The sequence below is a fragment of the Orcinus orca genome, chromosome 8 (assembly GCF_937001465.1).
Source record: "Orcinus orca chromosome 8, mOrcOrc1.1, whole genome shotgun sequence".
Lineage (NCBI taxonomy): Eukaryota > Metazoa > Chordata > Mammalia > Artiodactyla > Delphinidae > Orcinus > Orcinus orca.
This window is the reverse complement of record NC_064566.1, coordinates 5,957,026-5,979,383: the sequence shown is the minus strand read 5'-3', so window position 1 is coordinate 5,979,383 and position 22,358 is coordinate 5,957,026. Positions and strand designations below refer to the sequence as shown.

General features: G+C 49.4%; 1 protein-coding gene and 1 long non-coding RNA gene across 4 annotated transcripts in view; one reads left to right on the top strand and one right to left on the bottom strand.

Annotated features, from left to right (window-relative positions):
- The window catches only part of SPTBN2 (spectrin beta, non-erythrocytic 2), a 38,702-nt gene extending 27,684 nt beyond the window's left edge, over positions 1 to 11,018 (bottom strand). For 2 of the 3 annotated variants that reach the window (XM_033402312.2, XM_033402315.2), the window contains exon 1: positions 1,061 to 1,506. In XM_033402312.2, coding sequence (XP_033258203.1) covers positions 1,061 to 1,238 — 178 coding nt within the window. In that variant the 5' untranslated portion in view covers positions 1,239 to 1,506. Of the gene's footprint in view, positions 1 to 1,060; positions 1,507 to 3,590; positions 3,770 to 10,778 lie in introns of those variants that run through there. The other variant, XM_033402314.2, reaches the window with a different exon arrangement.
- LOC117195920 (uncharacterized) lies at positions 1,377 to 5,292 on the top strand. Its single transcript, XR_007478986.1, has 3 exons — positions 1,377 to 1,504; positions 2,700 to 2,787; positions 3,855 to 5,292. It is a non-coding gene; the product is annotated as an uncharacterized LOC117195920 (long non-coding RNA).
- Positions 11,019 to 22,358: the final 11,340 nt, after the last annotated feature.

Here is a 22,358-nt window from a genome sequence, read left to right as displayed (position 1 = left end):
CCACTAGGATTTCCACCAGTTCTCCCCAGAGGAGCCCAGTGCAAGGACCCAGTCCAAGTGGCCAGGGCCTGAAGAGTCACTTGTCCTTCCGTCTCAGCACCAGCATCTCGGAAACCGAAAAGACTCACCCCTTAATCTCACATTCCTATGCACCTCACCCATAAAGCATAGCGACACACCCATGTCTATTTCTGTCTTTCTTACCTCCAACCCCGTACCTGGGACAACCTTGGGGTCCTAACAAATGCTCAGATATCCTGATGCTCTGTGGGCCTTCTCTCAGGGTCCACAGGCCCTGCCCGAGCCGGGGACTGCCCGGAACATCAGCCATTACTGGACCCATGGAGTCTGCCCTGATGCCAGGCACACAGGGGTGAGGCCATTTTGGCACACAGGTAGCAGGAGAGGGGAAGATGTGGAAACGGGGGCAGCTAGGAGAAAAATGTGCAAAGCCAAGCGCCAGGGACAAAGTGTAACTTTACAAGGCGTCCACGGACACACAAGACACAGTGGCTCCCAGAGATACACTGGAGTATGGCCGCCAGGGTGAACACAGCCTGCTCAGACATATACCTGAGCCTGTCTGCACCAGCTCCCTTTGACACACTCCCTGGTTTCCACACACACTTAAGACACCCACTCAGAAACCCAGGGCAGCACAAACACGCCCTAGGTCCCTCGCCTACTGGCTTACTCTCCCTGTCTCCTTCCCTGACCACCCCAGCGGGCGTTTCCTCCCAAAGGCCGGAAAGTCTCAGCGAACCACGTTCGCTCCCCGCCTTCGAGGACACACGCCCAGCTGGGCCCCGACGCCGCCGTCACGCCGTCGTCACACCCGCTCTCGCTCTCACCGCCCCTCCAGCGGGTCCAAGCCTTTCCCGATTCTGTCAGCATCCCCGTGTTTTCCGGCCACTTGTAATGATTCCCCCGGCACTTTGTCTCCCAACACAAACGTCTGAGTCACAGAAGACGCTCCCCCCGACCCCGGGTTCCTGGCTCCGGCTCCTCTCCCACGCCCCCTCTCCGCGCGGCTCCCCTCCGCTCGCCCCCCGGAGCCCACCTTGAAGCTGCTTGAAGCGTCCCTCCAGCATGCTGGCGTACTGAGCCGGGCTGATGAAGGCAGCCGGCGAGAGCGGGAGGCCCCCGGGGTTCTGAGACTCTTCCACAGCCTCGTAGTAAAACTCGCCGGCCCCATTCAGGCCGTGCCCGTGCGCCCTGCTCACTCCGTGCCCGTTCATGATGCTGCTGCCTCTCACTCTCCCGGGGCCCAGCGTCCATGCTCTGCCCGCGCCGTGGCGGGGCGCCGAGGGTCGGCTCCCCCTCGAGCCTGGGATCCCGCGAGCCTGGGGTCCCCGGGTGGCAGGGGGTGTGCCTCAAGGACGGTGGAAGTTTCGAGGAGTGGGAAAAAGGAGTCACGGGATGTCTGAGCCCCGAGCTGCGGGACCCGTCGTCAGAACACACCTGGCTGCGGCGAGAGGCGACGGAGGCAGCTCCAGACAAACAGGTCGGACAGTGACGGGGGAGGGGTGGGAGGCGGAGCTTTCCGGCTGGGGCAGGGCCAGGCCCCGCGGGCAGCAGGAGGGAACTGCCGGGGCCTTAGAGACCTGCCCGTCTGGCCCCGAGTTGCCTCCGAGTACACAAGACCCGAGCGAGAGGCCCCCGAAGCAAAGTCCTGCTTTCCCAAGGTCTGCAGGTGTGATGAGGATGCCCCCTCTCTGTGACTCTGGGAGGTCCCCCTTCAGGATGTGGGCTTTGATCCCCAGCTCAGGGAGCAGAGAAAGAGAAATCCTTGAAGGGGCAAAGCCAGCTCAGTAGTACTAGCCAGGCACTGTGCTAGGTGTTTGCTTACATTCCTTCATTTGTGAGATAGGTGTTGTTATCTTCCTCACTTGTTTGTCATCCTCACCTCCAGTATCAGCTCCTTCCCTGCCATGCGGCCCATCAGGCCCTCCTCGGCCAGGCCATCCCAGGCCCCCAGTACACCCACTGCCGGGCACATCTACCCGATTTCCTTCTTACCTTTCTATGGGCTTCAGCCCTTGTCACTTACAAGCTACTCTTGCCCTTCTCCCATCTTCCTTCATTCAGTATTTATTTGGCACCTACTGGTACGAGGCGCAGTGCTAGGCAAAGCCCATACAGCGACACCTCCTCAGGAGAGCCCCGTTTAGTAGTGGAGATAAACACCTATTGACAGCATAGGTGGCATATGTCGCATGCACAAACATTGCAACAGTCCTGGGTATCACGTGTCGTGTGCACACAGACATCATGACCATTCTAGAAGCTACTCTTATCCAAAATCAGGGTACCAGGGAAGCTTTCCCCCAGAGAGGTGAGATTCTCCATAACCCGTGTCTTCTGCCTTCTCTCATCTATAGAAACAGCAATATGAGTATTTCACAAGCCAGCGTGTAGACCTAACGGGAAGGACAGGGAGGCCCAGCAGAAGTTGATAAGGGACCCCCAGAAGCAATGGCTACCACATGGGGATCCTCAGAATGGTGTTGGGCTGCCTGAAAAGAATTACCTGGAGAGCTTAAAAATTCCGATTCCTGGACCTTAGGTCCAAAGATTCTAATTTGGTGTGTCCAGAAAGGGGTTTGAGAACTGATATTTGTGAAAACATCCGTGGGTGATCCTGTAAAAAGTGCGGCCAAGTTTGGGAACCACCCCCCTCAGTGTCTCCCTTCTTATAGGAGGCCACCCCACCCACGCTGGGAGCACCACCTCTCAGGAAGGAGTAGCTGTGACCTCTCCCACTGCACTGGGCTGGGAGGCCAGCAGGTCAGTGGAAAAGACAAGGGTGGCATGGAGGAGGGAAACCAAAAAGGTGGGTGGCCTTGGGGTGTGTGGGTGACTCAGCCCCACGACAGCCGCAGCCGGTGGTGTCAGGTGGCAGCCGCACTCTTGTTGCCATGACAACTCCTCCCCAGAACGCAGGGAGGCCCGTCGAACGGGTTTGCTTGTGTTCGCAGGGGCTGAAGGAGAGAACCGAGGCCATAGGGGAGGGCAGGGGCTGAGGCAGGCGGGGAGAATGGGCGGCTGCGGAAACCAGAGGCAGGCAGAGGGAACCTGTTTCAGGGAACCAGTAGATGAAATAGAGGGAGGAACAGGCGGCAGGTGGAAGGAACAGGTGGGGAGGGAGAGGAGAGGCTACTGGACTAGGAAGGGGAACAGGTGTGAGAGATGACGGTGGAAATCAAGGAAGAGACAAGAGGATGAAAGGTAAGGGAGAGGTGGGTGGAAACAGAATAGCAAGACTAAGCGCAAAAGAATCAAGGAACATGACTCAGGGACAGAGGCCGGGAAGTCAGCTGAGCGCAGAGGGGAACACAGCTGCGTCCCAGGGTCAGCACGGCTTCTCCCTGCTTGTGGGGAAGGAAGCTGGGCATGTTATTGATGGTGCGCGGTTTGTCCTTGAGGCTGGAGTTGGGGGCCAGGGGCTTGGTAGGGTGATCTGGATTTCCCGCTCTAGTGCAGCAGCTTAGAAAGAGTCGGTCTTCCCATGAAGTTGAAGGACTCTTCATGACAAGCTTCCCATCCCACATCCATTCTCAGCATCTCCCCCGGCCCTCCCCTGACCTCACCTGCCAGGGCCTTAATTCGAGACCTCTCAAAGAGGCGGGCCGAACTGCTGTCATTGTCCCAGTCCGAGTCGGGCAGGTCCCAGCGGTTGTTGATGTCACTGTACTGGCCCTGGATCTCCAAGCTGTCAAAGTCTGTGGGTGACAGGGTGCTGCTCATGGTGGTGGATGGCCTCCTGCTCCTGCAAGGGGGAATGTGGCTGGTGAGGCGCCTCTCAAAGCCAGTGAGTCCAACACTCACCGTGTCCTCCTCTCTTCCTGCCCTAGATCTGCTCTGCTCTCCTGACGGCCAAAGGTTGTGGTCGTTGTTTTCACCAATGGAAATCATCCCCCAGTGGGAGAGAGGAAGCCATGGTGGAGAAGCAGAGACAGACAGGAACACAACAGACACACGTGGAGTGAGGCTGGAAGGCAGCAGTGTCTCAGAGCGACATAGTGGAGATGAAGGTCTCCAGAACCTCAGGCCAGAGAGGGACAGTGGGCAGGGGGCCGAAGGTGGCGATGGCCCTCAGCGTGGCTTGGGACAGCAATATGGACACCAGGGCAATGCAGGAAGCAGGCCTGGGACCCCTTGGGCAATAGTGAGTATAAACTGGAGTTCTTTCATTCCTGGTTCCACAAACTGTTCTGAGTGCCCCTGCCCCCACCCCCACCCCCAAGATGGCCTCCTATACCCTGTAAACCAGAGATCCCCACACCCCCGGGCCGTGGACCAGGATGGGTCCATGGCCTGATAGGAACCAGGCTGCAGAGCAGGAGGTGAGTGGCGGGTGAGGGAGCGAAGCATCGCCTGCAGCTCCCCATCACTCCTCATCGCTGGCATTACCACCATCCCCCCACCCCCATGAAACCAGAAGGTTGGGGACTGCTGCTATAAGCGATTTGAGGTGAAAAGACCCACATCCTGCTCTCAGGCCAAGATGCATCTATGATACACCAGGAAGACTGATGCACTGTTAGTAAGCATGGATAAAGAGCCCAGGAGTTCAAAGGAGGACGCAGTATGGTTATCTCCCCTTGTTTTCCTTTTACTTGTGACAGAGAATACTTAATAGGTGCTCAATGAACGTCAGCTGTGATACGTGTCCTCGCCATTTACATGCATCACCTCACCGCAACCCTCTGTGGGGCAAGGGTCCATTATCATCCCCATTTCATAGATGACGAAGTTGCTCCATGAAAGTTAAATCACGGTTCAGGGTCGCTGGGAGGCAGCTGGAAGGCGCAGAGCTGGGTTTTGAAGCGAGATTCTTTTTGACTCTGGAGGACAAGCTCTTAATCATAACATTTACATGTTCTTGAACTTCCTGGAGCCCTTCAGAGCTCCCTTCTAGGGCCCAGGCTGGGGAAACTGGGACCACGTGTGCTCGCCAGCACAACTCACGGCTCTATTTTACACAAACAAACCCTGTCCTTCTCCAAACTAACAAATGAGTTTCAGATTAACTTCTAGGGATTTTTTTTTTTTTTAAACCTCTACTATCCAAAGTTCTCGAGTAATTCAGCAGCCATTCAAGAGAATGGAGGGGGCTGACTCTGTAACTGAACCCCAAATTCTTCATTTCTCATTTTCCTAGTGCCTCTTAAATACAAAGACATTTTCATCCTTAGCACCACTTCCTAGGGTTGGGGCTATGACCTTGGCAGTCTCTGGCTCTAGAAAAAAGGTATGGTACCTCTTGTGTGGTGTGGGGGAAGGAAGAAAGAATGGGTGGTGAGTTGTGGGTGGTTAGCGAGATGTGAGATGTGTTCCCATGGGTGTACAGGGCAGAACTTGGCTTCTGTCATTAAGTGGTTTCATCAAGCAGAACCCGCCCCACGTGAAGGCCAGGACTGTCTACCCCTCCCTTTTCTCCCAAAAAGAAAACACACACAAACATTTCCCTGGGAGTTAAGGTCTCAGGTTCCTAGATTTGGGCTTTTCATTCCTTGTAATAGGAAAGAGAGCTTCATTTTTACTAGGCTGAGGACTCCTTTCTCATTTAAAATCCATCATTTCCCCTAATCCCCAGCAGATTCTTTGAATTTGCTCTGTAAATATTTATATAAAAATAAATTCGAGGGCAGAGTCAAATCAACCTGAGCAAAGAGTGCTGTAGGCAAGGTGTGACCTGAACTAGAGTCCCCGAGTACTCTCAGCCACTGGACAGGGAAGCAGCCTAAGCCCTGGGACCAATTCGAATTCCATTTCTCTGGGCCCCTCAGATTAGGGCTTCTTCCACAGCAGCCATGCTCACACTTAGCTCTGGGATGCACATTTCTAGCACTCCCGCTCTCCCTGCACAGAGCTCTCCACAAAAAACCCTACATACAATGTCCCGCCTTCTATTCTGTGACCCTTTTTCCTTTTATCAGGAGTCACAAACCTCCTAAAGCCAGCCCCCAGGGGTATGGCCAATGAGCTGTTATAAAAGAACTAATTTGGGATTCTTTTAGGTGGGCTTGCGCTTTCCACTTCTCTACAGGCCCCACTATTCCCTGTTGGCTCCTTCCCAGCCTTGTCACACATTTTTGTTACCTGCTTGGCCCCTGAAGGCCTCTGAGGTTTTCAAACCTTGTTTTATATCTTTGTACTCCACAAAGAGCAGAAACCTAAAGAAGCAGACTGTCAGACCCCATCTCCAAACTGCTGTGTGTCCCCAGGACCTCTGGAAGCTGTACAAAACCTAAACATATACCTCTTTGTCTTCTTTTTGGTGACCCAACTTTGTCCTCCTGACAGATCCTATTGGGACCAAGGCATGGGATCCAGACCTCTCAGGGAGGTCTGGGTGTTACAGCCTCTCCTATAACCTGGGGGAGAAAATATGAAGCTGAAACCTCCCCTTCTCCCAAATAAAATGGTCCCCTGGCTAAATCCAATCTGAGATGTACATGCTTTTCATCCTGAGTTTCCAAGATGCCTCCCATCATATAGATAAGGAACCAAGATGGCTCTGGTGTCCTTAGATCAGTGGTCCCCAAATTTTTTGGCCCCAGGGACTGGTTTCGTGGAAGATAATTTTTCCATGGACAGTGGTGGTCGGGGAGGATGGTTCAGGCAGTAATGCGAGCGATGGGGAGTGGCAGATGAAGCTTCACTCACTCACCCACTGCTCACTCCTACTGTGTGGTTGGGTTCCTAACAGGCCGCAGACCCATACCTGTCCACGGCCCGGGGGTTGGGGACCCTTGCCTTAGGTCACAGGACCCCATGGGGCCACCATGTTGGGACTCCAAGGAGTTTATTCCCATAGTGAGTGATGCTTTCTGGTGTCCTTCAGCACAGTGGTTCTGAGGGCCTCTGAGTTTTGGTTTTCAAGCATTTGGGCTCTGCAGACCCCTGGCCTTTTGGACAATATGCTGTGTTCTGTGTTCCCTGCTGCCATGTCCAGAGTCCTGTAGTTTTCTGGTTGAGTTTCTCTACATAGATCCCATGCTGGTTTCTCTTCTCTGATTTATCATTCCTCGCTTATGATTTGGGTCTCCATGCTCATTTCCTTAGTCAGCCTGTGTCCCAGCCCCATGACCGCCTAAATCAACTCTATGCTGGGGAATCATCAACCTGATTCTTCTCCATGGATTCCTGGACTCTGGCAATAGAACGGTACGGCAGCTAATCCAGATTACAGTTTCACCAATGCCTTATTCTTAGCCACTGACCTGGAGGCCAGGCCCAAGTAGCTTACATTGTTCATGCTATAATAAAGCCAACTACCGCCAGCTGCACGCTTGGGGTCCTGCTAGATTATATGCCCAAGCGCTGCTGGATGCGGACTCTACTCAGCCTAGAGCTGGTCCTCAAGGGCAGCTGCCCCCCTTCCCCTTTCCTCCCTTTCGCTGGGCTGTAAAGCTAGAAATCCTATCCCCCCGGGCTAGAGTCTGTCTTGTACCCTAATTCCTTCTCTCGACACATCCTCCTCCTGATTAATTCTTTCCCTCCCTCAGAGCCAGTTGATCATTCCCTCCTCTGTGCTCCCACAGCACTTCAGCGTGCAGCTATTATTACACTTATCACATTGTATTACAGTGAGTTGTTTATGTGTCTCTCTGCCTGCTCCACTTTTAACCCATTGAGGACAAGGGCTGCATCTTACTCATGTTGGTGTTTTCCCAATAGATATTCAATAAAGAGATATTGAATGAACTAATAAAGACCTATTGTATAGCACAGGGAACTGTACTCACTACTCTGTAATGACCTATACAGGAAAGGAACCTAAAAAACAGTGGAGATATGTATATGTATAACTGATTCACTTTGCTGTACAGCAGAAACTAACACATTGTAAATCAACTATACTCCAATAAAATTTTTTAAAAAAGAACATTTAAAAAAGAGACATTGAATGAATGGGCCATATTTTTTTTCCATCAAATTCATGTCTTTTTTAGATTTAGAGAAAAAAACACAAGGAAAGAATGAAAATGGCATCAGAGAAGACCCTCTGCTTCTCATCTGGAGTACCGTCAGTGTTGAGCTCTATAGTTCAGGATCAGGGATTCTCAACCTTGCATGAATCGTAATTACCTGGAGGGCTATTAAAACACAGACCACTGGGCCCTGCTCCCCAGAGCTTCTGATTCAGGAGATCTGGGGTGGGGCCTGGGAATTTGCATTTCTAAACTGTTCCCAGATGATACTGAAGCTACTGGTCTGGAGACCACATCTTGAGGGCCACTGTGGTCCAAAGATGAGAAGCAGTTAAATTAGTTAGAGAAGCTATGAGGACAGAGAAGACACAAAGTTTCAGGGATGAGTGTGACCTGAGGTTAGCCCCTGGGTCTGTTTAGGCTCTCTCCCATGCTAAACTCAAATACAACTTCCCCTCAGAAACCCCAAGATCCACAAAGAACCAGAAGCCTCAGGCAAGGAGAGAGGAAAATGAAGATGGAGTGGGCTCTAGATCTAATGAGACAAATAGAGCTGATGGCTGGACACAGGCAAATTGCAGATGTGCGGAAGGACGACGATATGGCTGGAGATGCTGCTGGGCAGTGGAGTTGAACAAATGACAGCGGGATGAATAACAGATGAGAAGGAATGGGGACTTTGGCAAAGTAAAAATCTTATTTGACTCAAAGTATGAGTGGACCAGCGGAGAGGTAAAAGGAAAAAGAAATCACAAACAAACTCGGGGCTCCTAGGACAGCAGAAGGAAATGCACGCAGGGCAACCAGAGAACAGAGAGACAAAACCCCAACCATTTCCCTCAAGGCTGTGTTCCTGATAAAGCGCCAGGAACTCTCCTCCAAGGAATTTAGGAACTGGGCTGAAGAGTTGGACTATATTTTTGTTTGATCGTCTCCTTTAGAATCCTCCACTCAGGGCAGAATTATTCAGATTAATTTCCACTCCCTTGCTACGCCCCTCCCCCAAGTCTGTAACCGATGGGTTACATCAGTTTCCCTAAGGGACAAATCTAAGATCCCTATTAGCTTTTTTCTCCCTAATCCCTTGCTCTTCTGAATATGCCAAGAGGTTGCCCAGCACCTCAAGCTAAGTCACACATTTGGAATTCACTCTGCCCCCTTCACCTTCAAGGGAAACTGGTTTGTAGACACCGTGCCGGTGCCTGAACCGACCAGCTCTCCAGCGCCGGAATTGTGGCTGCTCTCGGAGGGGAGGAGGGCAGCTGAGAAACAACCCACGGAGACAGCATGTAGCAGGTTAGGACAGGGGCAAGCCTGCAGATCAGACAAGTATGCAATGCCACGAGGTTAAAGGGGTAAAGTCGTTCTGAGCCACAGTGGGTGGTAAATGCCGATTGTGGTGCTGGAGTTGGAACCGCTCAGGAGGAGGCCTTGCCCGCTAGTTCTGTGCCCACGGACTCCAAGCCCTCTGCATATCTCGGCCACAGGGACACCTTACGCTGCCTCTTCCCCGCCACCCGCAGGGGCTTCATTCTCCCTTTTTCCTCTGCCGGTGTTCCGGTCACCACAGCCAACCGTGTCCCTCTCTCACACACACTGTGAGGGAGCATGTCACACACACTGTGAGGGAGCATAAAAGGAGAGCATGCAGCTAGCTAGCTACCAAAGAGGCGAGGAGAAGCCCACCGGCTCCAGAGGGAGCCCCCAGCCAGCTCCCGAGAGGGAGTCGAGCGCTCACAGCAGCGGGGCAGAGACAGCCGAGCGTGTCCGCAGCACTTGGACCCGCGCCGGCCGGCCCGCCTCCGCGATGCGAACAGCTGGCGCTGTCAGACACGCTCAGAGCCCAGCGACCCGATCCCTTAACGCGTTTGTCAGCCCCAACTCTTCCAGACTCTTCTCTGGTCTCCGGAAAGGCCCGCGTCCCGCAAGCCTCGATCCCCGCTGCTCGCACACGGGTACCTGGGTGGCTGGCACTTGACTCTCCATCCTGTCCCCGGGACCCAGCGGGAGCGAGCGCCAGGAGCCGCATCTTCCCACCCTTGCTCCCCTGGCCGGCCCCGGCCCCGACCCCGACCCCGACCCCGACCCCGACCCCGCCGACCGCACGCGGCCGCACAAAGCGCACAGCCCCGCCGGCCGGGACAAAGCGGGCACGGGCACCGGCACCTACCTCGGTGCGGAGCGCCGGCCGGACAGCCGGGAGCGCGGCGGGCGGGGGCGCACCGGTCGTTGCCGCGCCCGCAGCCCAGCCGCGAGGGGCGGTTGCGGGCGGCGGCGGGGCGCACGGCAGGCTGCAGGCGGGCGCTGTCACGGGGCGCGAGCGGCGCGGGGAGCGCGCGGGGCCGGCGGTGGCGGGGCGCGGGCGCGAGCGGCGGGACTGCGGCGCCGCGGAAGGAGGACAATAGCCTCCCCCTGCCGCAGGCCACCGGCTCCCGCGGGAGGCTCGGGACCATCTGGAGCCGGCAGCCCCGCGGGACTCGGGGCGGGGCCCGAGTCACCCCCTCCCCGCCCGGCGCCATGGCAACCGCGGCCCCTCTCGGGTCTCCGCTCAGCTCCCCGGCCCGGGGTCGCTGACCTTCCCCGGGGCTAACACGGCGTCGGCTCCTCTGCCGGCTCCCGACCTCCCCCCCAACGCACCCCCCGCCTACCCTGTGAGTGCCCCCAGAGCCCCGCCTTCCGGTCCTCGCTGGCCCTGGTCACCCTCGGGCCATCCGGGTACCCCCCACAGCTTGGGGGCTCTGTCTCCGCAGTTTGAGTAGCCCACCTTTGTCCCTGCTACGCTTTTCGCCCCAAATCTGTATCCCCGGGACACGCAATGCCTCCTTTAACGGCACTCACCGTCCAGAAGATTTCCCAATATTCGGCCTCTGTTTCCCGTTTCAATTTTTCCTCTTTGGGCACCTCCAGTCAATCCATCTCCCTTTAAGCATTTCTTTCATCCAGCCCTTCTCTCTCTGGTCCTCCTTCGGTCAGGTAGGCCGGCTGTCTTTCCCAAAGCATCTCCACGGTACATGTGGAGATTCGTCTCCTCGCAGATCAGATTCTCAGAACAGTCATCACTGCAGCTTCTCTCAGCTCCTTCTCAGCTCCTCTCATTTATCAACCAGAATTCCGGCCTACTCACTGTCTTAAAAGGGAATGGGGGTGGGGACGGACATATCTCAGCCTGTCACAGCTGGGTTTCTCCTTGGTTTAGTAGCATCGGAGTGGTCTAATGTCTAGTGGTCTAAGGTCATCGAATAGTGAATTGCTATCTCCTTAAGAGAGGAAAGAATTATGCCCAAATCATAAAGTTATAGAGTGCCAGGTAGGTGCTAAAAGTGTGTTATTTCATGTGACCCCCCCTCCCCAACTCCAGCTCTAAGAGATAGGTACAGTTCTTTCAGACTAGGAGACGAAGCTAAGAGATGAACTAGTAATAATAGACTGAGCTTTGTACAGAGCAGTCTGAATTGAACCATTAGATTTTACTGCCCCTGAAGATGTGGGCCTGTTTCTACCTGAGAAATGCTTGAAATGGCCAAGTAAGGGCAATGTGAAGAATGGGCTTTGCCTGAATTATTGGTTTAAGGTTTTGTTTATTTATGAGTAATGACATTTTAGGATTTGGCTCCTTTCTGAAAAGGTATACAAAATGAAACAAATATGTAAGTATTTGAAGTACTTTCCAGATATGATTTTGGTAAGGTGAAATCGTTTGTGTTAAACCCACTTGAAAACATTTTCAAGGTAAAAAAAAAAAAAAAAAAAAGCCTGCTACCAATCCAAACTAGTTGTGTCATCTCACCTACCTGGCCTCAGTTTTCCTAGTCTATAAAATGGGTTGGGAGAGGGGTTGTTGTGTTAGTTGCACTAAAAGAAGAACTTGAAGTTCTCTCCCAGCTCTGATAGTCAGATTCCACCATTAAACTGGAACCAGGATTCTACCACCAAACTGGAACTTGGCCTTCTGGAGTGCACTTCACTGTTAGCTGTAATTCAGTCTACTTATTTTTTAACAGTCACTCCTCAGGCAACAAAATCAAAGAAGTGAGGGCATAAGCTGCAGCTGTTCCCAAAGGTAGTAGTGAGTGCATTCAGGAGGAAGGGAGCACCGAGGTGTGCTTTTGGTCATCAAGGAGACTTGGTCAGGGATGTTAAAGCTGATGGGATGAGAATCAGCCAACCTGCTGCTGCTGTACTGGTTATGGGAACCGAGGGTCTCCATGATAGCCTGTTAGATTGTGACCCAACTAGAAGACAAGGATATTAGATCTTATGATAAACATGACAATAATATCTTGTATATAGTGATTTCCCCTTTTCAACATCGCATAACCCTTTTAAAAGCCTCATAAAGTAAATGTTCTCATTCTCATTTTATTGATGAGCAAACTGATGCTCAGACACCTAAGCGAATGCCCAAGCACATAGAGTTAGTTCGTAATAGAGACACCAGGTCTTCTGATTCCTCATATGTTCTTTCCCCTCTGCTAGAGAGGGAGTATAGAAGAGTGGTTAAAAGCATCAATTTTGGGGAGGCATGGATTGGGAGTTTAGGATTAGCAGATGCAAAACATTATATATAGAATGGATAAACAACAAGGTACTACTGTAGAGCATAAGGAACTGTATTCAGTATCCTGTAATAAACCATAATGAAAAGGAATATGAGAAGGAATATATATATGTACAACAATCACTTTGCTGTACAGCAGAAGTTAACACAACGTTGAAAATCAACTATACTTCAATAAAATAAAAAACTTTTTAAAGTATCAATTTTGGAGTCAGACTCCTGGGTTTATTTTATTTTATTTTATTATTTTTTTTATGGCTGCATTGGGTCTTAGTTGTGTCACTCAGGATCTTCACTGAGGCATGAGGGATCTTTTGTTGTGGCGTGCAGGCTTCTCTCTAGTTGTAGCGTGCGGGTTCTCTCTCTAGTTCTGGCACGCGAGCTCTGTGGTTTGCTGCACATGGGCTTTCTCGTTGAGGCGACCAGGCTCAGTAGTCGTGGCGCCCGGCATTAGTGGCCCCGTAGCATGTGGGATCTTACTTCCCCGACCAGGGATCAAACCCGTGTTCCCTGCTTTGGAAGGCGGATTCTTTACCACTGGACCACCAGGGAAGTCCTGGTGTCCTGGGTTTAAAACCTAGTTTTGCCACCTCCACCTGTTAACCTTGGGCAAGTTACTTAACCTCCCTGGAATTCAGCTTCCACATCGTAATGTGGGGATCAAATGAGTTATTGCAGATAAATTACCAGAACAGTGCCCCATACGTGGTAAGCACTCAACTAGTGCCAGCTATTATTTTACCATATTATCATTTTACCATACTGTTTCCCAATTTGGGGAGGAAGCATGTTCAATAAAGAGAACACTGAGATCGCTTGTCTCAGCTCTGTAACTGAGTTGCTTTGGAAACTTGTTATTTTGCTCTGTAGTGCGTTAGTACAGTCAATGATGAAGAAAATATCTGCTTTCTTTTTACATGAGTGGCAAAAGTGAATGGAGTGATGTCCACCAAATATGCTGAGCTTCTCGGATAAATCCAGGTTTGCTGCTTACATTACCAAGATTCATGGAAAGGTCTTGGTAGGACTTCCTGCCACCAAACCTACAGGCACAGCTGAATTCTCAGCTTTCGTTCCTATACCATGGAAGAGGTGTCCCTCCTTCTGTCTGAGACTGATTCTTCCTGCTCCTGCCCTAAGTCCCATCCCCTCGCACAGCCCCATGGCTCTCATCCCTTCTGGTGAGCTCCCTCTCCTCTGGCTCCTTCCCATCAGCATTTAAACATGCTCAAGTATCTGCCAGCTTAAAAATGTAGTGAGAAAACCAGATTCTTCTCCATGTCTTGCCCTTAATCTTTATGATGATAGTCTTCTAGAGTCATTTGAACTCATTGGCTCCGCTTCTTTGCCTCCTTTTCAATCAAACATTCATCCAAAACCTACCTGCTTTATATGCCAGACACTGTGCTGGGATCTGGGGATCTAATAATGAGTAAAATGGACACTGTCTCTGTCCTCTTGGAGCTTACAGGCTGGTAGCACTGATGGATATTAATAAAATAATCCCTCGGGTATATAATCACAAAGTACTGTAGAATGAATGAAAAGTTCAGGATGCTATGTGAGAATTTAACAGTCATAACCTGGTTAGGGAGTTTGCAGTGTGGTGGGCAGGTGGGAGCACGAGGGAGGCATCACGCAGATAATTTGAGCTGAGATCTGAAATATGAGAAGCATTAACCAGGCAGGGAACGGGGAATAATATTAGCAGTTGCTAACATTAATTGGGGACAATATTTTTATACTTTATTTATGTATTTATTTATTTATTTGGCTGTGCCTCACGGCTTGCTTGCGGGATTTTTGTTCCTTGACCAGGGATGGGACCCAGGCCCCAGCAGGGAAAGCACTGAGTCCTAACCACTGGACTGCTGGGGAATTCCCTGTTTCTATACTTTACACAGAACATTTCATTTCCTTCTTGTAACAACTCTAAGAGGTAAGTTTTAACCCCAGGCTACAGAAGAGGAAACGGAGGCATTGAGACATTAAGTGACATGCCCAAGGTCATTGAACCTGGAAGGGGTAGAACTAGGATTTTACCTCAGACAGTCTGACATTTGAACCATGTTCTTGGCTACAGGGACACAGAGTGTGTGATACTGCAGGAGGCATGGTGTGAGAAACAGAGAGAGGGACAGTGAGAGGGAAGACAGAGGAATTGTGTGGTGAATGCTGGCTAGGAAGATAGGCAAGGGCTAGATCATGCAGGGCTTACTAGGCCATTTAAAGAATTTGGGTTTCTACCTTTAGAGTCCTGGCAGCTAGTGAATGATTTGAAACAAGGAAGCGAAGTGATCAACTTTGTAGTTTTAAAAGATTACTCCAGCTGCTGTGGGGAACAGGTTAGAGGGGTATGTAATTTGATGTGAGAAACCAGTTAGAAGGCTACCACCATGGTTCAGGTGAGAGAGAAGATGGTAGCTTGAACTTGGATGCTGGCAGTGGAGACGGAGGAACACATAGGTAGAAAGGATTGACAAGATGTGGTGATGGGTTAGATATAGGGGTGGTCATGAGGAAAAAGGGTTTTTCATGGATGGACTGTGCCACTGGAGGAAGGGAGGTACCATTTGCCGAGATGAGGTTTGGGTGGAGAGAGTGTTGGTCTTGGAGACATTGAGTCATCCATTATATCTGGGTGTGGAGCTCAAAGAGGAGGTCTAGGGAATTCCCTTGCGGTCCAGTGGTTAAGGCTCTGAGCTGCCACTGCAGCAGGCATGGGTTTGATCCCTGGTTGGGGAACTAAGATCCCGCATGTTGCTGGCGTGGCCAAAAAAAAAAAAAAGAGGAGGTCTGGACTAAGATATGCATTTGGAAGATATCAGTGTAGAGACAGACGGCAAGCGAAGGGGATAGATAGGCTTTGATGCAATTGATTTAATCCAATGCAATATAGCTTCTAGTCCTCTAAAGTTGCTTTCAACCAGGTCGTCAATAATCCTATTGCTAAATACCAGTGTCAACTTCCAATTACTATCTTACCATTTCTCTTGGCAGCAATGGACTCTAATTGTGCCTGCTTCTTGAAATGTTCTTCCTTTGGTTTAGGGTTGCCACACTCTCCTGGTTTTCCTTCAGCCCCTGTGGTCCCTCCTTTGTTTCTTTTGTGAATTCCTTTTCTGCTTGTCAAGTAATTTTGTTGTTATTCTTGGTGATGGTGTTTTGTTCTAGGCCCTTTTCTCCTTCTATGCATTGTTCCTGGGTCATTTTATCTACCACTCTGCAGCTTGAGTGCTCTTTTTAACACAACAATCTGACAGATCACTTCTTTGCTGAAAACCCTTCAGTAGCTCCCCAACACCTTTGGGATAAAGTCTAAAGTTCTCGCTGTTGCTTCCTTCACACAAAGCCTTCCCTGGGCTCCAAGTCTGGGGCAGGGGCCTTCTGGTATCACTCCGTACTGCACCGTTACTGCCCACTGGTCGTGTTTCCTCTTAGAGGATGAGCTCCATGAGGGAAGAGAGAATATCCCTATCACAGCTGTATCCTCTGCAGAGCAGACATGTAGATACCTGTGCAACAAATCAGTGAAAAACGGAAAAGACCTTGGGGGAGAAGGTGATTCCTTGTTGTAAACAGAAGCAACTGGATGTTTTCATACCAAACAATGTGTTTTCCATTTCTTTTACTCCTAATCTATCCCCCATCACTTAAGCAGCGGCAAGCGCTTTCTAGATGTACTGCCCTCCGCATAGAAATGATACAGAAGATCAAAGTCTTGGTTTTCGAACTCTTAACTAGACCTTTTAAAATCTATTGCAGAGAAGATGTTCTTGAAAGCTTCAGTCTTTTTAATTGTAAGAGCCAGGTTCTTGAGAGGGATTTTTTTTTTTAATCCAAGAGACATCTCAAGAGCCAGAACCTGATGAACCTAAAGTTCAGTTTATGCCATCAACTGTCGAATTGGAAAGAACATGTGAGTTTCCCCTTCACAGAGAAAATATAATCCTTTTTGAGCTTGGAGCAAAACTGAAAAAGATTGGGAAAGGAGAACAAGAGAGTTGTTCTTGTTGTACAAGAACAACTAGGTGCAACAGTGGGGTTTTGTTTTCTGTTCCCCCCCACCAAACAATAGTAGACAGAGGGGGTTCATGCTCCACTTCATTCCTGGAACTCTGAGGAGACACAGCCTTTCAAAGTACCCTGTGTCCACAAGGGCAACTGCCACAGAATAGAAGTAGCGTCGTCACCTGTGTAGGCAAAGTAGGTCTGAGATGTATTCCATCTCCTCACCACTCCCAGGCTTCTCACCCCCTAAGCCCAAGTCTCCTTGGCTTGTCGACCTTTGGAGGAAATCGGAAAAATTCCTTGGTGCCCAGCCCCTGAGAGGAGAGTGAGAGTGAGCTGAGAACTGGGTGCCTGCAGGGACTGCTGCAGGGTAGGGGGTGAGCACCCCACAGTAGAGGCTGAGGGGGTATGTGGCCCAAGCCAGGGACCCGATAGAGGCTCAGATATACCAGGAAGAGCTGAAGTGGGAGCCACCACTGAGCTCCCCACGAAGCAATCACTGCTCTTTGTCTATACCAAGACCACAGCTTCCACTCACCAGAGAACATCATCTCTGCAGCAGGTGCAGTGCCCAATGGCCAAGACCAAGTGAAGGCTAGAGTTTATCAGTTAGGCAAGAGAGCACTTGACCGTAAAGCCTGTTCCCTGGCATCAGAATAATACCTAAACCACAAAGTAGAACATTGTGAGAAGGGGATTGGGAGGAGAATCCTAAGAGACTGACTTTAAAACTTGAGATGATTGAATTGTCTGGAATCAGCGTGGTTTACTATTTTTCTGCCATTAGTAGAAATGGGGGCTGAAGAGCTAGGTCGAGAAAGAAAGAAAATTACATATTTCCTCCCCTAAGTCTATGACCTGAGGTTGTAAACAAGCGTGCTGTACAAGTAAAGGTCAGAAAGGTGGGCTTGCGATGGGAGCTCCAGGGCTTACAAGGACTGACCTGATTTCCCAAGATGACTGTGGACCAGGAGGCCAATTCAGACATGATTTGCAAAGAATGATCATGTATTTGAAAGCAAAAGTCTGAGGATGAGCCAAGATAAAGTCTCAAGTCAAATGGGGAGTTCTGACGGTGGTCTGCGGAGGAGGGGTGTGGAGGACGGAAGAGCCCTACCTGGAGCTCCCTTCTATAGTGTGGAAAAGCCTGGGGTTCTAGGAGCCTCACGGGATGTGTTCTGAGCTGAGCAATGTTGTGAGTGCATGCTGTTGTTGACTAAATTGGAGAAACTGGAACTGATTTGAGAACATAGAAGTATTACAACCATTTATCTTTGTCCAGTGTGGATTTAAAACAGTACTTATTGACGGACCATCCCTCCCAAACTATTTTTAACTTGCAAACCTAAGCACCATTAAAAACTGGACCTAAAAACACATTTGAGGTATTCCCTGGTGGTGCAGTGGTTTAGAGTCCGCCTGCCGATGCAGGGGACACGGGTTCGTGCCCCGGTCTGGGAGGATCCCACATGCCGCGGAGTGGCTGGACCTGTGAGCCATGGCCGCTGAGCCTGCACGTCTGGAGCTTGTGCTCCGCAACAGGAGAGGCCACAACAGTGAGAGGCCCGCGTACCACAAAAAAACCCAACAAAAAACAAAAAAAAACCCCACACATTTGAATGATTCCAACTCACCTAGGAACAGGCTGGGCTCAACCATGATTCTCAATACTTTTGCTTTTACCTGGCAATAATGAACTACTTTTTTCTTCTAAGAAGCTTATGCCACAAAGCCCTGGGAGTACACAAACTCCCATGAAAAAGTGTCTGATGATACCCATATATCTGAAATAAAATTTGGCAGTATCTGCTTAGTGCTAATAACTGAAGGGATGTCTTTGGGGTTCCTTGATCAAATTGCACTGGAAAATGTGAGTTGTGCTGGGAAACTTACAGTGCCAGAACCCAAAAAGAGTAGATTCTGTGTCCATCTTTGAAGCTATAGAAATCTCAGGTCAGTTTTCTGTATCGTAGCCTGATTTACTTGTGCTGTGGCACATAGCTAGGAGTTAGTCATTTCAACTGTTATTGGCATTTGAAACTTCCCGGTGGTAAAGACACAAGGTTCTAGAGTCTTGTGACCTTGTTGAAATTCTGGGCCATCACTTTCTTTTTTTTTGTTTTTTTTTTTTGGCGGTACGTGGGCCTCTCACTGTTGTGGCCTCTCCACAACAGTGGAAATAGAGGATCATTCTAAGGGAAGTTGTGGTGAGAAATTAAATAATGCATGTCAGGTGCGTGACACCTGGTGCCAGATAAGGGCTCAAATGTTAGCTATTGCTATTATCATTATTTTACTTGTTTTGTATGTAGGCAAATCTCCCCTCAAGTAAAACATCAAGTATGAAGATCTAGACTTGCAAAAAAGGTTAAATGCAGGGACGGGGTGGTTATTTGCATTACAAAAGGAATTTTTAGTTAATGAAAGAACTGATAACAGCGTTCCTTTCAGACAGTTTCCCAGTATGTTTAAAATCATTTGATTCACACAAAACTGGGTTTACACGTTTCAGGAACATAGCTAGTGTATAAAGCAAAGGACATCTGTAATACAATCATTCAGGCCAGTTCTGAACCACTGTGACAAGTTAACAATAAGAATTCTGGGTATTCCCCTCTACCCTTTATAAAAGGATTAGATGAATTCTCTGTGGTTTCAAAGGGCAGAGCTGGGACCAATGGGTGGAAGATACAGCAGGGGAGATTTCAGTTCAATATAATGGAAAACTCTACAAAACCACTGCTGTCCAAAACTGGAATGGATTGCCTCTGAGGTGGCATCTTTCCCAACAATTCAAGTAAATTCATCAATTCAAGTAAATTCAACAATTCAAGTAAAAGCTAGGTATCAACTTGTCAGGACAGTTGGAATGACTCTTGCATGAAATCAGGGAGGTATTTCCCAATCCTAAATACACAAAATATGCAAACTAGATCAATTCTCTGCCTTGGTTACCAGGACTAGGTTGAGGAAGGAGGTAGAGAGAGGCTATTCAGGAGGAGGGGTGGAGATAAAGGAAATGAATTGGAAAAAATATTGCTCCTCTGGTTGGGAAGTACTAGATTAAATGAATTCTAAGATTTCTTCTAATTTAAAGATTCTAAAACTCTCCAATTGTTTCACAGATGTTATTTTAACCATATTCCTGGGAGAATTTTCCTATTTTAGTTGTGGAAAACTAGAACATAACACCTAAAGTGACTAGTAAAATGGGAAAAGAATGAAGACATCCTGACCCTTTTAGACTTTTGATCCCACAGCCTTTTCTCAGCTGGTGAGAGTGAAAGTTGGGGAAACAGAAGATAGAAGCGGCCTTAAAGCTAGAATGGGTGAAAATCAAGTCAACTTTGGAGACCAGTGAAAGATAAGCTCAACCAAGTTTCCATACTACTAGCTTTAAAGACTTTGTACACCAGCATTCTTGGAAAAATACTGCAGAGTACTGTAATCATACAACAAGTGAACCAAGACTGAACATGTGGATCCAGTGTCCTCTTTAATGGAGCACCTAGAAGAAGATTCTTTGTCCCAGTTAGCCTACTTGTCTTTCAAGTAAAGTTGATCATCTGGCCTTTGAATCAATTGGTTTACTTGGCCATATGTGACCAGATCACACTGCTGTTTCCATTCCTGAGTCTTCTATGCTACAAAGAATACTTCCCTTCCGGTGGACACCAGCTGGCAGGACAAAGCCAGCTCTGCCTAGAGAGAAAGTAAAAAGCCAATTACAGAGAGCAGAACCACTTTGTGATATACATTTTATGGGTAATCTAGAAAGAGGAGAAACCAGACACTAACAGGAAAGGAATGCTATCCTGGGCTGGCCCCAGAACCTGCTACTAGTAGATGAGAAATCAGAGATTCTGTGCAAAGGCTGATTATCAGCCAGGAAAAACAGGAAGCTACCCAGTATCATAGTCAGTCATTCTAAGAAGGAGAGGAAGAAAACATAGGGAATGGGGGTGAAGAAGAAATACTCTAGTTATACAAACAGTGATATCGTCTTGGGGGGAGAATCTTTCCTTTGCTGTAGTGCAAGAATTGGCACAAAAGTCAGCACCACTATAGCCTCTAGTGCCCCCCATAATCTAATATTCTTCTGCGAGAATATCCCTTTCTGACCCCTGATAGGGAAGCAGAGGGAGGTGAGTCATGAAGCTGCCCCAGATTCTGTGCTCCAGGTGGAGAAGGCCTCAAGAAGGTGAAGGGATGAGCTAATCTGAGCTTCCTGGCCCCATTTCCAGGGATGTGATTAGTGGAGAGGCACCTGGGACCTGCTCCATTTCAGGAAACCCGGTTATGGGAACTGGTGGGGCACAGCCTTGGCTCAGGACCCGAGAGAGGCAGTTAACCCTTTCCTATTGCCTATATGAGAAGCAGGCTCTCAACAGATTCCCAGGGGGAAAGAAACTACTCAAGTGGACTTAATTTTGCAACAGCCTGATAAGGGGGACCTCAGGGATATTTTCCACGTAAGTGCCTAGGGTCATCTCTTCGGGGCCTTTGAATGCTGTAGGGGAGCCTGAGAACAAGGTAGCTCCTAAGAAGTATCCAGGAATGATATACACAGAGAGGGCACATTCAAAAGGGAAAGACAGCTCAACAGTTCCTAAAATGTCACTGTTCACCTGGTAGCATTCCCTAGGATGTTCTGGCTCCGCTCAAACCCTTGGGTTTGGGTCAGAATCAATCCGGGGCTCTTTTGCCCAGACAGGGCATTTCTTCTCAGAATAAACAGCATGTCCCAAAGTGGACATGCAACAGTAATCCAAATCCTGAGGTAGGTGGAGGAATGCAGAGTCAATATGCCACTAAGTCTAAGGACAGGGGAGAACTGGCCCTCTGAAGACACTGGTAATATGACCCTGAACTCCAGGGCTGAAGATGTCCAAAGCAGCATCCAAAGGCTCCTCGGTTGACCTGGTTGACTAAGGTGACCTTAACCTCACACAGGTCATTTCGTTTCTTTGGGCCTCAAATTTTTTCATCTATTGGGGATCCCTGATAACCTCTACTACAATCCCTTCTGGCTCTAACACTCCACTGCTCTGAGGATGGGGTCTAAGTAAAAACAGTTTTAATAATGTGGAGTCAGTCCAATAGTATGTTAATTACTAGACCTCAAACAGGATGGGGGCACACACCGATGGGCGAAAGAAGGGTGGGAACTGTGGCTCATTCAAGCGTTAGTTTGTAGGGAGATGAGGGTACCTGAGTTCACTGTCTTAGCTTTTGCACGGAGGGGTTGGCTTCTCATGGTAATGTTAATGTCCCTGTACTACAGAACTCTGACACAAGCAGTTAGGCAGTCATATCCACGTGGGAGAAGGAATGAGTGGTTAAGAGATTTTTATTTGAGATTCTGGCTCTGCCATTTACAAACTCAGTGTCATACAACCTCTTCTTGGAAGCTCATTCTGATCATTAATAAAACAATGATTATAACACTTCCCTTAACAAGATTGGGAGGATTACTTAAGATAAAGGAAAGGTGAAGACCACTTAGCACAGAGTAAGTGCCCACCACATGGCAAGCCTGCATCAAACTTTGCTGACTACAATGGCTTATGTGGTGGCAATCCTGATGGCAGGCCCTCGGATCACAGGCTCCCTTCCTCACTTCTGCCTACATCTGGCTGTGTCCCTGGCCACCTCTGTTAGGCCTCCCCTGCATCTAGGATGGTATTGGGTATTCCATTGCATGTTCATCCCTGATGCTCACTCCAAGGCCAAGAGCTGGAAGCAGGACGACCAACTCACTTGAAGTACTTCTACATTGGCAGCTGTTCCTCCACCCTTCCTTCCCAGTGTCATTCTCAAGGTGGGGCATTTTCTGCTGAGCCAACACT